Raw genomic sequence first — 17,331 nt, 5'->3', positions numbered from 1 at the left:
CATAGCGCATAACATAGCGCATAGCGCATAACATAGCGCATAGAGCATAACATAGCGCATAACATAGCGCATAGCATAGCGCATAGCATAGCGCATAACATAGCGCATAGAGCATAACATAGCGCATAACATAGCGCATAACATAGCGCATAGCATAGCGCATAACATAGCGCATAGCATAGCGCATAACATAGCGCATAGCATAGCGCATAACATAGCGCATAACAGTGCAAAACATAGCGCATAACATCGCATAACATAGCCCATAACAGCGCATAATATAGCGCATAACAGCGCACAACATAGCGCATAGCGCATAACATAGCGCATAGAGCATAACATAGCGCATAACATAGCGCATAACATAGCGCATAGCGCATAACATAGCGCATAACATAGCGCATAGCATAGCATAGCGCATAGCATAGCGCATAACATAGCGCATAACATAGCGCATAACATAGCGCATAGCATAGCGCATAACATAGCGCATAACAGTGCAAAACATAGCGCATAACATAGCGCATAACATAGCGCATAACATAGCCCATAACATAGCGCATAACATAGCGCATAACATAGCGCATAACATAGCGCATAACATAGCGCATAACAGCGCACAACATAACGCATAACATAGCGCATAACATAGCGCATAGCGCATAACATAGCGCATAGCATTGCGCATAACATAGCGCATAGCGCATAACATAGCGCATAGCGCATAGCATAGCGCATAGCATAGCGCATAACATAGCGCATAACATAGCGCATAACATAGCGCATAACATAGCGCATAACATAGCGCATAACAGCGCACAACATAGCGCATAACAGCGCACAACATAGCGCACAACATAGCGCATAACATAGCGCATAGCATAGCGCATAACATAGCGCATAGCGCATAACATAGCGCATAGCATAGCGCATAGCATAGCGCATAACATAGCGCATAACATAGTGCATAGCGCAGAACATAGCACAGAACATAGCGCATAACATAGCGCATAACATAGCGCATAACATAGCGCAGAACATAGCGCATAACATAGCGCATAACATAGCGCAGAACATAGCGCAGAACATAGCGCAGAACATAGCATAGCGCATAGCGCATTAGCGCATAACATAGCGCATAACATAGCACATAACATAGCGCATAACATAGCACATAGCATAGCGCATAGCATAGCGCATAACATAGCGCATAACATAGCGCATAGCATAGCGCATAACATAACGCATAACATAGCGCATAGCGCATAACATAGCGCATAACATAGCGCAGCGCATAGCGCATAACATAGCGCATAACATAGCGCAGCGCATAGCGCAGCGCATAGCGCATAACAGTGCATAACATAGCGCATAACGTCGCATAACATAGCCCATAACAGCGCATAACATAGCGCATAACAGCGCACAACATAGCGCATAACAGCGCACAACATAGCGCATAACATAGCGCATACCATAGTGCAGCGCATAACAGCGCATAGCATAGCGCATAGCGCATAACATAGCGCATAACATAGCGCATAACATAGCGCATAACATAGCGCATAACATAGCGCATAGCATAGCGCCTAGCATAGCGCATAGCATAACATAGCGCATAGCGCATAACATAGCGCATAGCGCATAACATAGCGCATAACATAGCGCATAGCATAGCGCATAACATAGCGCATAACATAGCGCATAACATAGCGCATAACATAGCGCATAACAGCGCACAACATAGCGCATAACATAGCGCATAACATAGCGCATAGCGCATAACATAGCGCATAGCATAGCGCATAACATAGCGCATAACATAGTGCATAGCGCATAACATAGCGCAGAACATAGCGCATAACATAGCGCATAACATAGCGCAGAACAGCGCACAACATAGCGCATAACATAGCGCATAACATAGCGCATAGCGCATAACATAGCGCATAGCATAGCGCAGAACATAGCGCATAGCGCATAACATAGCGCATAGCATAGCGCATAACATAGCGCATAGCATAGCGCATAGCATAGCGCATAGCATAGCGCATAGCATAGCGCATAACATAGCGCATAACATAGCGCATAACATAGCGCATAACAGCGCACAACATAGCGCATAACAGCGCACAACATAGCGCATAACATAGCGCATAACATAGCGCATAACATAGCGCATAACATAGCGCATAGCATAGCGCCTAGCATAGCGCATAGCATAACATAGCGCATAGCATAGCGCATAACATAGCGCATAGCGCATAACATAGCGCATAACATAGCGCATAGCATAGCGCATAACATAGCGCATAACATAGCGCATAACATAGCGCATAACAGCGCACAACATAGCGCATAACATAGCGCATAACATAGCGCATAGCGCATAACATAGCGCATAACATAGCGCACAACATAGCGCACAACATAGCGCATAACATAGCGCATAACATAGCGCATAGCGCATAACATAGCGCATAGCATAGCGCATAACATAGCGCATAACATAGTGCATAGCGCATAACATAGCGCAGAACATAGCGCATAACATAGCGCATAACATAGCGCATAACATAGCGCATAACATAGCGCAGAACATAGCGCAGAACATAGCACATAGCATAGCGCATAGCATAGCGCATAGCGCATTAGCGCATAACATAGCGCATAACATAGCGCATAACATAGCGCATAACATAGCGCATAACATAGCACATAGCATAGCGCATAACATAGCGCATAACATAGCGCATAACATAGCGCATAGCATAGCGCATAGCATAGCGCATAACATAACGCATAACATAGCGCATAGCGCATAACATAGCGCAGCGCATAGCGCATAACATAGCGCATAACATAGCGCAGCGCATAGCGCAGCGCATAGCGCATAACAGTGCATAACATAGCGCATAACATCGCATAACATAGCCCATAACAGCGCATAACATAGCGCATAACAGCGCATAACAGCGCACAACATAGCGCATAACAGCGCATAACATAGCGCATACCATAGTGCAGCGCATAACAGCGCATAGCATAGCGCATAGCGCATAACATAGCGCATAACATAGCGCATAGCGCATAACATAGCGCATAACATAGCGCATAACATAGCGCATAGCATAGCGCCTAGCATAACATAGCGCATAGCATAGCATAGCGCATAACATAGCGCATAGCGCATAACAGAGCGCATAACAGAGCGCATAACAGAGCGCATAACAGAGCGCATAACATAGCGCATAGCGCTTAACATAGCGCATAACATATCGCATAACAGCACATAACATAGCGCATAGCACATAACATAGCGCATAGCGCATAACATGGTGCATAACATAGCGCATAGCATAGCGCATAGCATAGCGCATAGCATAGCGCATAACATAGCGCATAACATAGCGCATAACGCATAACATAGCGCATAGCGCATAACATAGCGCAGCGCATAGCGCATAACATAGCGCAGCGCATAGCGCATAACATAGCGCAGCGCATAGCGCAGCGCATAGCGCATAACATCGCATAACATAGCCCATAACAGCGCATAACATAGCGCATAACAGCGCATAACAGCGCACAACATAGCGCATAACAGCGCACAACATAGCGCATAACATAGCGCATAACATAGCGCATAGCGCATAACATAGCGCATAACATAGCGCATAGCGCCTAGCATAGCGCATAACATAGCGCATAGCGCATAACATAGCGCATAACATAGCGCATAACATAGCGCATAGCGCATAACATAGGGCATAACATAGCGCATAGCATAGCGCATAACATAGCGCATAACATAGCACATAGCGCATAACATAGCGCATAACATAGCGCATAACATAGCGCATAGCGCATAACATAGGGCATAACATAGCGCATAGCATAGCGCATAACATAGCGCATAACATAGCACATAGCGCATAACATAGCGCATAACATAGCGCATAGCATAGCGCATAACATAGCGCATAGCATAGCGCATAGCATAGCGCATAACATAGTGCATAGCATAGCGCATAGCGCATAGCATAGCGCATAACATAGCGCATAGCGCATAACATAGCGCATAACATCGCATAACATAGCACATAACAGCGCATAACATAGCACATAACATAGCGCATAACATAGCGTATAGCGCATAACATAGCGCATAACATAGCACATAACATAGCGCATAGCGCATACCATAGCGCAACACATAGCGCATAGCGCATAACATAGCGCAGCACATAGCGCATAACATAGCGCAGCACATAGCGCATAACATAGCGCAACACATAGCGCATTGCGCATAGCGCATAACATAGCGCAACACATACCGCATAACATAGCGCATAACATAGCGCATAGCGCATAACATAGTGCATAGCGCATAACAAAGCGCATAACATAGCGCATAACATAGCACATAACATAGGGCATGACATAGCGCATATCGCATAACATAGCACATAACATAGCGCATAACATAGCGCATAACATAGCGCAGCGCATAACAGCCCATAACATAGCGCATAACATCGCATAACATAGCCCATAACAGCGCATAACATAGCGCATAACAGCGCATAACATAGCGCACAACATAGCGCATAACAGCGCATAACATAGCGCATAACATAGCGCATAGCATAGCGCATAGCATAGCGCATAACATAGCGCATAGCATAGCGCATACCGCATAACATAGCTCACAACATAGCGCATAACATAGCGCATAACATAGCGCACAACATAGCGCATAACATAGCGCATAACATAGCGCATAACATAGCGCATAGCGCATAGCGCATAACATAGCGCATAGCATAGCGCATAGCATAGCGCATAACATAGCTCATAACATAGCTCATAACATAGCGCATAGCATAGCGCATAACATAGCGCATAACATAGCGCATAGCGCAGAACATAGCGCATAACATAGCGCAGAACATAGCGCATAGCATAGCGCATAGCATAGCGCATAACATAGCGCATAACATAGCATAGCGCAGAACATAGCGCATAGCATAGCGCATAGCATAGCGCATAACATAGCGCATAACATAGCGCATAACATAGCGCATAACATAGCGCAGCGCATAGCACATAGCATAGCGCATAACATAGCGCATAACATAGCGCATAACAGCGAATAACAGCGCATAACATAGCGCATAACAGCGCATAACATAGCGCATAACATAGCGCACAGCGCATAACATAGCGCATAGCGCATAACATAGCGCATATCGCATAACATAGCGCATAGCGCATAACATAGCGCATAACATAGCGCATACCATAGCGCAACACATAGCGCATAACATAGCGCAGCACATAGCGCATTGCGCATAGCGCATAACATAGCGCAACACATAGCGCATAACATAGCGCAACACATAGCGCATTGCGCATAGCGCATAACATAGCGCAACACATACCGCATAGTGCATAACATAGCGCATAACATAGTGCATAGCGCATAGCATAGCGCATAACATAGCGCATAACATAGCGCATAACATAGCGCATAACATAGCGCATAACATAGCGCATAGCGCATAACATAGCGCATAACATAGCGCATAACAGCGCATAACATAGCGCATAACGTAGCGCATAACATAGCGCATAGCGCATAACATAGCGCATAGCGCATAACATAGCGCATAACATAGCGCATACCATAGCGCATAACATAGCGCATACCATAGTGCAGCGCATAGCATAGCGCATAGCGCATAACATAGCGCATAACATAGCGCATAGCGCATAACATAGCGCATAACATAGCGCATACCATAGCGCATAGCGCATACCATAGCGCATAACATAGCGCATAGCGCATACCATAGCGCATACCATAGCGCATAACCTAACCAAGCATGGAGCATAACATAACCAAGCATGGAGCATAACCTAACCAAGCATGGAGCATAGCCTAACCAAGCATGGAGCATAGCCTAACCAAGCATGGAGCATAGCCTAACCAAGCATAGAGCATAGCCTAACCAAGCATAGAACATAGCCTAACCAAGCATAGAGCATAGCCTAACCAAGCATAGAGCATAGCCTAACCAAGCATAGCATAGCATAGCCTAACCTAGCCTAGCCTAACCAAGCATAGCCTAGCCTAACCAAGCATAGCCTAGCCTAACCAAGCATAGCCTAGCCTAACCTAACCAAGCATAGCCTAGCTTAACAAAACACAACAAAACATAGCATAACATAACAAAACATAGCATAGCTTAACAAAACATAGCATAGCTTAACAAAACATAGCATAGCTTAACAAAACATAGCATAGCTTAACAAAACACAGCAAAACAAAACAAAACATAGCAAAACAAAACATATCATAGCCTAGCAAAGCATAGCATACCAAACACAACAAAACATAGCATAGCATAACAAAACATAGCATAGCATACCAAACACAACAAAACATAGCATAGCATAACAAAACATAGCAAAACAAAGCATAACACACACCACACACACACAACCACAACCACACACAACCACACACAACTATCTATCTATCGGCCTCACTCTATCTGTCTATCTATCGCCCTCACTCTATCTATCTAATCGCCTTCACTCTATCTATCGCCCTCACTCTATCTATCGCCCTCACTCTATCTATCGCCCTCACTCTATCTATCTATCCCACTCACTCTATCTATCTATCCCACTCACTCTATCTATCGCATCACCACAGCATCACTCAGCACCACCACAGCATCACTAAGGGGCACAACAACATCACTATGCGCTACCACAGGATCATTGAATGCCACAGCATCACTAGTCGCTACCACAACATCACTCAGCGCCACCACAGCATCAATCTGTGCAACCATTCAACAACAACTGGGTCAAATATGATCTCTCAATGTTTCAAGCTTTATTACAAATGTCACAAAAAGAGGTTAGCATTTCACTTCTGTTCTTGGATTTTCGTCACACTAAAATACACTGAACATATTCTTCACAAAAGTTATTTACAAAAGTTTAAGCTATTGCTATTATAAATTACAATAACTTTTATTTAAGTATTAATTATTAAAAAAATTCAAAGCCATTGTTATTTGTAATATCAATACATCTAAGTCACGTGAATACAACACATATTGCATTACAAATGCTATAGGTGTCACAAGTTATAACTATTGGCATTGTAAATGACAAAGCTATTATTTTTGCTATTTTCAAAACCAACACATATATAAAAAATGTGTCATTTACAATACCAATAGCTCAAACTTTCCTAATGCGAGACCTTATGCATTGCAAATGCTTGTTATTGTTACTGATGTCCTTGTGTATTACTTTTTATATATCTCATTGGAGGATCTCCACCACTTAGTTATTTAACCTAAGCAAACCAACTCCCTTAACAGTTTGAATCCATTTGTATTATTGAAGGATAAATAGGCTTTAATTTACAAATCTCAATCCCCTGATATACTTGTGATGATTCAGTCTAATATTAAAGACTCAAATTAGGAAGGTCCTGGTGGGACTGTAGAAGTCTCCTTGCAGGCTGTCAAATACTCCTGCTGGTTGTTCGGGTTCCTGGTCAGGTGGCCAAGCCTTATTTCATCAGAAGTTTAAACATTCTCCTTGTGGATGATGCTGGTCAGTAGCTTTTTCAAGCTGTAATCCCAGGCTTCTAAAAGCCACTGAAGAGGGGGGAGGATGAAAACCAAAGCCACAAAAGGCTAGAGCTGCCTTTTATTTTCAAATGTAATTAAAGACATGTCTGTCAGACTTTACTTCACCTTTTCTGCGTTATGTGCATTCTTTTACTTTTCTATTTTTTTTCATTGACAGATATTTAGAGAAACTAAGGAGAAAGAGATCCAAGACCTGCTACGAGCCAAACGGGAACTTGAGGCTAAGCTGCAAAGATTGCAATCTCAGGGGATCCAGGTGTTTGATCCAGGAGAATCTGATTCTGATGACAATTGCACAGATGTCACTGGTAACCACTTGTTTTTTTTTAAATATTTTGTGCCAAGACTTTGCCGTGCACACCAAGAAAAAGTCTTGCCTATTAAATGCCTGCCGCTTAGATCAGTTTCCTTGTCCCACTGCCTAGGCCTGCACTCACTTTGAAACACCAATAATTTTTTTCACTTTCTAAAAAACACAATGAAGCAAATGTGCTATGATACTAAGTCGGCTGAGCTCCTTATTTGCTGAGTTAAAAAAAAAAAATCTAAATCTCTGACCCTCAAACCCAGCATCCGAACAATAAGGGTAGCACTTAGGTAAAGCCGATGGTAAAGTTTACTGGTGCTATTAGTTTAAATGACCAGTAAATTATGAACCAATGGTTTGTTAGTCATTGTCCAGGATTTAACTGAACTTACTGATTTTCTGTCAGAACAGATATAGGTCTACACCCACTAGGACATACCCAAATGTACCAAACTTTAGGGGTCCAAACCTTTAAAAGGACCTGTAGTGGTAAAATGTCCTTGTTTCTGCTTCATCTGTGGCCCTGAAGAGCACCAACATAGACCCATCGTTTCACCTTTTGTAACTAAGAACTGGTGTTTGGTATTCAGGCTCAACCACATAAATGTCTTCAGAACAATAATGGCCAGGAAAACCATTTAACCAGTTCCTCATTCTAGACGGCTGACTTCAGCCAAAGCACGAATACTCCACACTGGTACTCCACACTCAATGGAATTAGAAGGAGCAGATATGGGCACCCTAAAGGTATTTGGCTGATTGGGGTGGCTGCAGAAGTATCAATACCATTGCAATGAAAGAGTCCCTGTGGCTTCGTGACTCAGGTGATGCTCATCACCGATCGTTTGTCTTGCTTCCCAGCCACTAGGTTGCAGGGATCTTACTGCTTCTGGGTAGTCTTACTTTCGTACACTATCCTATACATAGATCTTCTATCCGCTTGAGATTTTGCAGATTTTCGAGAGGTCAGTGAAGCTCTGCTCTACAAAGGGCAGGACAGTTCTTTTTCTTTGACAGGACAAAGGTCTCTAGAAATTCCAGGTGTTCCCCACCCCCCTATTCTGATAGGGAATTCATATTCCAGCAGAGATTCTGTCTTTGGCAATTTATCTCCTCTGGGCTGATTTACATAGTCTTGTTGGAGTCCTATAAATTTATGAAAGTCACTAGTTTAAGGAGAGTAGTATTTATCCTTCTTTGGTGGTCAGAGCAGGAAGTCTGAGGCAACCAGTATATTTTGTGTAAAATCAAAGTCTTCTCCCAGTTAGATGGAAGTGCATCTTATCTGTTTCCAGTTTTCGCTGATGTTTGGATGGGTCTGTGTCTCTTTTTAATTATTGTTAGACAAAAATGTGGTTCAATATATTCATGTCAGAGGACAAATCTTACAACTTTAAATGAGATATCTGCAGAGACCAGGAGTTGCTGAGGAAGAAAAGAAGATGGACTAAAGTAGCTATTTTTGTCAAGTATGGGCAACCCAGTACTGCCCATACTTGACAAAAAGTCACTAGTGATTGAGCTATGTAAGGCCCACAATCAGATGGAGTGGAAGGGGGTCAACAGGAGTCTAACAGTAGGCTGCAGAATTAGAGAGGACAGATAAAGCATGCTTGATCTCAGTTAAGAAAGAATTGAAAATCTCCTGTTTCATGCATCACGCTCTTACCTTCACGCTGGTGAACATTATACATGCAAAGAACCTCCTATTTCTTTGAGGTGTACCACAGTTTGCTTCTGAACAACTTGTGGTACTCTAGCTAGTGTGGAACAGTCTCACTGAGCACTGCCATATTTAAATGGTCACGGGGTGTAGCCACATGTGTAGATAGCAGATCTAGAGTCATATGGGGCAACTAGGCCATGTTGCATAGTGACACATTGAGGGTACATGTCATTTGGACCGGGGGTTAGAATATGATGCATGATACATAGAACTAGATGACTACGCATCCTTAAATTGCTTAAGAGCCTACTTTTTATGACTGTTCACTGCAAATTTGCTAAGCAACCAATGTGTGTGTCAACTTAAGGCTAGAATGCATTAAACCAAAGACAGAATATGTAGCTTCACTGCGGAGAAAATTATACATTTTGTAACTAAAATTAATGTATAGTGTTTGTGGAACCCCCACCCCCAAAATGAGGATTTCTTGTATTCTTGAAAATAAGGTGTGTGCAGTACTTCACCTGAAAAAATGTGTGCATTACTCACTTTAAAAAAAAGTCGTTGTCCTGTGTTCCCCAAATGATAAAGAATACATTCAGCCACCACCTCTCATTTTATCAAGTTGGCGGTGGGATTTAGAGTGGAAAAATGTTTAACAGTAATGCATCACCAACATGGCATACTAAGATTATCAGCAGCTCACATGGTGTCCAAGATTCCTCACAGCATAACTTCAACTGATTCTTGCTGACTATCTGGAGATGATTGTGTGCGCTGAGAAAATAGCGACAGCTCCCTTGAGCCGTTTGTCAGCATTGGCATGAGCTTCATGGATAGGCTGTACACTAGCTCCTTCATAGATGGTCACAAGTCAGTTGTCCATGGGTACTTCCTAGGAAGTCCTCTCCGGTATTGTGTGTTTTTTTTTTTTTAGAAAGACAACAGGCAAGCACTTGATCCGATTCCCTTCCGTAAGTCTAAACCATCTTCTGAGCCCCTTTGCTGTACTACCAGGGAACACTTACCAATAGACATTAGCTGAAGGAGAGACGTGAAGTACCAAATTATGTTGGATTGGGCAAATAAGAAGGAAGGCGATGGGGCTAATAATGCTGCCACCCGAATTTGAAATCCACATTTGGAGCCCATAAATAATTTTTCTGCTTTAGAAATGGATACTTTAAGATAAAGCCCATCAGTGACCTTATCTACATGGCAGTTATCCACCATGACAGTGCTCACACCTCAGTGACCACCCCAAAATGAAGCTGCAGTTCACATAATTCCAGTGGCGGTACCTCAGCTAAGGCGGAGGAGCATCGGCCTACTGCTTTTCAGCAGTGCAAAAAAGGACAAATAAAATGATAATTTTTCAGTGCAAGCCAGTTTTTGGTAGGTGTGGGCTGTCAGAGTGGGGGGAGGATGACAAATGTGCACTTAAGTGCGCATGACTGTTTGACCGGCCGTCTTGGGCATCAAAACAGGCATGCACACTTAACATGTTCTCCACCTGGGTGGAGAACATGCACAGGCTCCCACGCTCTGTCTAAGCACCGAACCAGGTCACTCAGACCAATCACAACACTGCGGTCATGCTGGTGACAGCAGCGTCGTGATTGGCTTATGGGAGCCTGTATGCTTCCAGCTTCCGGGAATCAGGAAGAGGAGTGGATTAAAGATGTCGGAGGAGATACGGTGGCAATGCAGAGGTAAGTGTTAAATATTTTTTTATTCAACCCACCACCCTTGTTCTTTATAAGCCGCCACGGCCTAATTCCTATAGGAACCATTGTCTGAATGCCCAGTGGAAGGTGGTAGTTGCTTGAAAATTATATTTTACTTTGTATTTACTGTACACGTTTAAAAAAAAATCTTTATACGTTTGAAGATCGCCGACAACATTCAGATTTGAACTTATATATTCTATGTAAAACTATATATGTGTCCCCCTTCAGCCTGGCTTGGGTAAAATGGCATCATGGATTCAGATAAACTACCTTAAGCTCAATGGAGAGAAAACTGAAGTCCTGATCCTTGGCAAAAACAAAGATCTCTGGGGCCCACAACACTGGCCCGGTGAAATGGGAGCACTCCCTCTGCCCTCTAGTCAAGTCCGCAGTTTAGGTGTCATCATCGATGACTCGCTTACTATGCACCATCAGGCAGTCAAGGTAACCGCCACTTGTTTTACCACCTTGAAGTGGTTAAAAAAAGATCATCTTGATTTTGCTCGAGTCTACTCAAAGAACAGTAGTCCAGGCTTTTATCACCTCAAGACTGGATTACGGCAACGTTCTCTACCTCGGATCCAACAAGGAAGTGACTCGCAGACTGCAGATGGTGCAGAACTCTGCGGAAAGATTATTATGCAGGGTCCCTAGAGCTACCTCTGTCTCTGTGGGACCTACATTGGCTCAGGGTGGAGAACCGTATCAAGTTCAAAGCCCTGAGATACATGTTCAAAACTGGAGCAGCCCCTCAATATCTGCAGTCTCTGGTCTGCCCCTATGTGCCTTACCGGTGCCTTCGCTCATCCACTGAAAGGAAATTCTCTGTGCCCAGAATCAAATTATCTTGGATGGGTGGCAGATCGTTTGCATACCTCGGTCCCTCACTATGGAATGCACTTCCCACAGCCATCCGGAACGAAACTGTCTACACACTATTTCGCAAATCCCTTAAGACTTGGCTTTTTAACCAGTAACCTAATAAGCTGCTATACATTCTTATGATCTGCCTCGGCACCGGTAAACCCTTTTTGGGTAGCTGCCGCGCCATACACATTTAATAAATAAATAAATGTGTGCATGGATCAGACCGCTTTTGCAGACCCCCTGCTGTTCTGCACATCTCACACGCATAGGAAATGGATCAAAGGCATTTAAAAACTGAAATGTGGAACGTTATTTGATAATTGTTTATTACTTTTTGGCTCTGTTTGGTTTGTATAATGTAAATCGTGGTGGCAAAAAATATTTTTTTCCTTACTGCAGTGGATGAGTAGAAAGTGACCGAATACCACCCATAACTAGTCAATGCAGTGTAGTTGATGCCTGTGGGCACAAGTGTGGCGGTTTTGCTCTTCAGTCATTGAATTTTTCACTTAGGGGAACCTATGCATGTCAGTATGGTGTACCAAACAAGCAAACAGTACATTCAGGTTATACAATCTACAAGCTATTTCAGTTAGCTGGATAGTGCAGGATAGCGAGTTCAGCTCATGATGTGCCTTGTTTGCCTCGGGGAACTCTTGCCGCTGGATTCTTAACACAAAAGAGTGAACCACAAAAGCATTTATAAGTACAGTATGTAGTACAGACCTTGTAGTACAGACCTTTAGAACATGAAATGAGAGGCATCAACAATCCTCAATGTAACAGGCAACAACTCAAGCACTGTACTAAAAGAAACTGGTTGTATCAGGTCACTGTTGTAATTTCTTTCTTTTATTTCCATTACTTTTCAGCAAGCATAGCCAACGTATTTCCCCTAAACATAGGCTTCCTCAGGGTGAAGTCCTACAATTTGTATACTGTTTTCGTCACCCACTTTGGCGTGGTTACAAATCTGACCATCATGTATTGTGTCACTATGTCCAATATCAAGTTCTTCTGTAGTGCTACCATCCTTATTTTCAAGGTTCAGTACATTTTGCAAATTCAGAAAGTGCTCACCAAACGGCATGTATGGCAAAGGCTGCCTCCCGGACCGAGTACATGGCATTTGGTTGACACTTTTCAAACTTGCAAAATGTACTGAACTTGTAGATTGAAAATAGGGATAGTAGCACTACTGCATTTGATATTGGACATAGTGACATAATAGTTGATGGTGAGATTGGTGACACCAAAGTTCTAAGTTTAGCCCTGCCCATCTCTCAACAGAGATTTCCAAAGGTGACATCCTCCCCCTGCCCCTGTCCACCACTGATTAATCAAAGAAATAGAAACTACTCATACAGGAAGGAAGAAAGTAATGAAATGTCATGTATGCAGTTAGGGTGATTTCATCCTCCTACCCAAAATACACGGCACTGATGTATACATAAGTAAGCTGTTCATGGGTACATTAATATATTCATGTTTTCAGGAGCAGCAAGTAAAACAATCAATGCCAAAATTGTTTCATATGATCAGGCACACCAACAGCCTTTTAGTGTGCAGTGAGTGACGAGGAGGACTCATGATCTGATAAACAAAGTTTGTTATGCTCCAGCTATTTGTTAGATGTCCTTAAACACCTGTAGCTGATTAGCCACGTTTCTGGAGAAACCTATAGCTGAATTGCTAGCCCTTGGAGTGTCGCACCCATGAGCGGAGTGTCTGCTACTTCTTGATACACCCGTTCCAGAGAGACATATTCACAGCTCCAAGGCACAGAGGGCATTCTGAAAAATGCAAAGGGTAAATAGGTTAATGGATTCTCAGGGACCCTGCTTAAAAAGAGTTCCACTTTTCATCCTTCTCTCATCGCTCCAGTTTGAAAACTGTCTCTGAATCTCTAACAGCCCAATGCCCCAAGTCATGAAATCCCATAAACAGAAAATTATGTGTCTGAATATCCATTTCTCACAAGAAAAACTATTTCCCTAGAAAATTAAAGGGGGGATGATTAAAGATAGCAGTGTCTATGACAGTTCCCTAATTCTTCTAGACCGTGTGCAGCATTTGACTGTCAGCCATCCAATCCCCCAACATAGGTTGCAGTGTTACCAATGTCATAGGCTCTGCCCAGAGGTGGGTTATCTCCTCTTTATTTGGCCAAAAACAAAGATATATTTGGCACTGTAGTCCCTGGATTCACAGACTTTCTGCGATGGGCTACCTAAGCTCTCATGTCTCCCTCCCTCTTTACCTTCTATGTTGGAGCCCTTGCCAGGCCCATCTGCTCCCATGACCATCTCCTCTTTGTTATGTAAGCTGCTGCAACACAGATCATCACTCACCTGATAGGCAGACTAGCCGGCTGGTCAAGAACATCATTTCAGAAATGCATGGGGAGGTCCAGTAGTACATGGGTCCAGACTGCTGTATGTTTAATTCGGACAAGTGGTGGTTCATTTACAAATCTGTGTTAAACCGGACTCTAATATGAAAGTGGGGGTCAGGGCAATGTGTGATGGTGAGAAAACAACAGTTTTAGTCATTATTGGACATTGTAACATAATAGTTGATGGTGAGATTGGTGACACCAACGTTCTAGGTTTAGCCCTGCCGATCTCTAACCAGAGATTTCCAAAGGTGACAACCCCCTCCTGCCCCTCTCCACCACTGGTTAATCAAAGAAATAGAAACTACTCATACAGGAAGGAAGAAAATAATGAAATGTCTTGTATGCAGTTAGGGTGATTTCATCCTCCTACCCAAAATACACAGCACAGATTAATCATAGGTACGCTGTTTATGGGTACAATAATAAAATCATGTTTTCAGGAGCAGCAAGTAAATGAAACAATGCCAAAAATGTTTCATAGGATAGGGAACACCAACGGCCTTCTAGTGTGCAGTGAGTGATGAGGAGGACTCATAATCTGATAAAGTTTGTTAGGCTCCAGCTATCTGTTAGATGTCATTAAACACCCATAGCTGATTACCCACATTTCTGGAGAAACCTATAGCTGAATTGCTAGCCCTCGGAGTGTCGCACCCATGGGTAGAGTGTCTGCTACGGATCACTGACCATAATATCGACAGTCAAAATATCGACTTGCCAAAATATCGAGGTAAAAATATAGAATGCCAGAATATCGACTTCCTATCTACAAACAGGTAAGTACAAAAATATCGACTCCAAAATATCGATAGAAAAAATAAAGACAGTCAAAATATCAAATGTTTTAAATATCTTAAAAGTAATTTGAAAGTAATATATTAATAAATATAATTAATTTAAACATACCTAAAATACTTAAATAAACGTAAAATTAATAAATAATTAATTTAACTTAAAAAAATGTTTTAAAAAAATATATATATATGTATATGTGTGTATATATATGTGTATATATATATGCACAACAGTCCTTCCCAAACAGAAAAGGCGGAGGCCACACAGGAACAGGTAGGAAGGCTTTATTTAACAAAAATTCCACCAAGGCGTATGCATTTCGGCGTCTTGTTGCCATCATCAGCACCGTGGAAATAATGGGAAGAAGGAAGTGGGTCTGCACCTATAGGTGTCCTGCTGCCGTTGGATTGGCTGCCATAACTCCTCCCCCTGAAGGGCTCCACCGCAGGTAGTTCGTACTGTCGGTACTAGAACTACAGGACCCAGAATGCACAGTATTATTCCGAGGTCCCGCGGCGTTGATATCATCAGGAAAAGGCCATTAAGCAGGGCGGTGCACTCTCACTGTCCAGTGTTTCCCAAGTTGGCAAGGAAAGAGCCTCCTTCCGTCCCCACCGCACAACCACACTTCCCAGATGACTCTTTCGCGGGGGCATGCGGCGCGTGCAGCTAGCCCAGCGCAAGGAACAGTGTCCTCAACACCGCGTCCATTTCACCTGGATGATGTGGTGGGCCTGACAATGTCAACATGACCAAGTCCAATGCCGAAGCGTTGCCAGCAACTCGTCAGGCCACTTGATGTGCGGGGGCCTCCAAACACGCCACTGGCAGGCGTGTAATTGATGCACAACAGTCCTTCCCAAACAGAAAAGGCGGAGGCCACACAGGAACAGGTAGGAAGGCTTTATTTAACAAAAATTCCACCAAGGCGTATGCATTTCGGCGTCTTGTTGCCATCATCAGCGCCGTGGAAATAATGGGAAGAAGGAAGTGGGTCTGCACCTATAGGTGTCCTGCTGCCGTTGGATTGGCTGCCATAACTCCTCCCCCTGAAGGGCTCCACCGTAGTTATGTATATATATATATATATGTGTATATATATGTATATGTATATATATGTGTATATATGTATATATATATATGTGTATATATATATGTATATATATATACATATGTGTATATATATGTATATGTATATATATGTGTGTATATATATATATATATATATGTGTGTATATATATATATATATATATATATATATATATATATATATATATATATATATATATATATATATAAGCTCGTTTGCCATGTCCCAAAATTGAGCTCACTCGAACAATGACCAAGATGGCAAATCTTTAATGAAGGGTATAAACAGACTGCAGTTCACAGTCTGAAATGCAAACAACAGAAATTAGTGCACCATCAGTGGATTTTAACACCGGGACTCTAGTATCCAGAATGCATTGGGACACTTGACCAGCCCATCTGGGGGCGTATTAAAGGCGTTCTGGACTGAGACCGGAGCACGTACTACTGAAGCGAGCGCCTCTGAAGAAGAAGGACATACCTTTGAAACGCGTCAGGCTTATCGCGTCTGCAGCTGTTTGATCGTCAACTGTGAACTGCAGTCTGTTTATACCCTTCATTAAAGATTTGCCACCTTGGTCATTGTTCGAGTGAGCTCAATTTTGGGACATGGCAAACGAGCTTACATTTTGGGCGGCGGTCCAGCCGTCGAGCAGCACCACCCTGCTAAGAGAGGGGGCCACGCGGCAGGAATCATGCCGAGCCGCTTATGTGGAACTCTGACCTGGGATTTAAAACAGACGCCGTTGATGGTGGCCCATCTGAGGGTCTGAAATGCAAACAACAGAAATTAGTG

At 43.0% G+C, this 17,331-nt stretch overlaps 1 protein-coding gene across 2 annotated transcripts in view; it reads left to right on the top strand.

Moving 5' to 3' along the window:
* Positions 1-17,331, top strand: part of NPHP3 (nephrocystin 3) — a 405,841-nt gene that overhangs the window by 157,052 nt on the left and 231,458 nt on the right. For both annotated transcript variants that reach the window (XM_078663854.1, XM_078663855.1), the window contains one exon: positions 7,840-7,990. In XM_078663854.1, the coding sequence (XP_078519980.1) occupies positions 7,840-7,990 (151 nt within the window). The remainder of the gene's footprint in view (positions 1-7,839; positions 7,991-17,331) is intronic.

The sequence above is a fragment of the Lissotriton helveticus genome, chromosome 10 (assembly GCF_964261635.1).
Source record: "Lissotriton helveticus chromosome 10, aLisHel1.1, whole genome shotgun sequence".
Lineage (NCBI taxonomy): Eukaryota > Metazoa > Chordata > Amphibia > Caudata > Salamandridae > Lissotriton > Lissotriton helveticus.
Note: the sequence above shows the minus strand (reverse complement) of the source record. Positions and strands in the feature narration are given on the sequence as shown.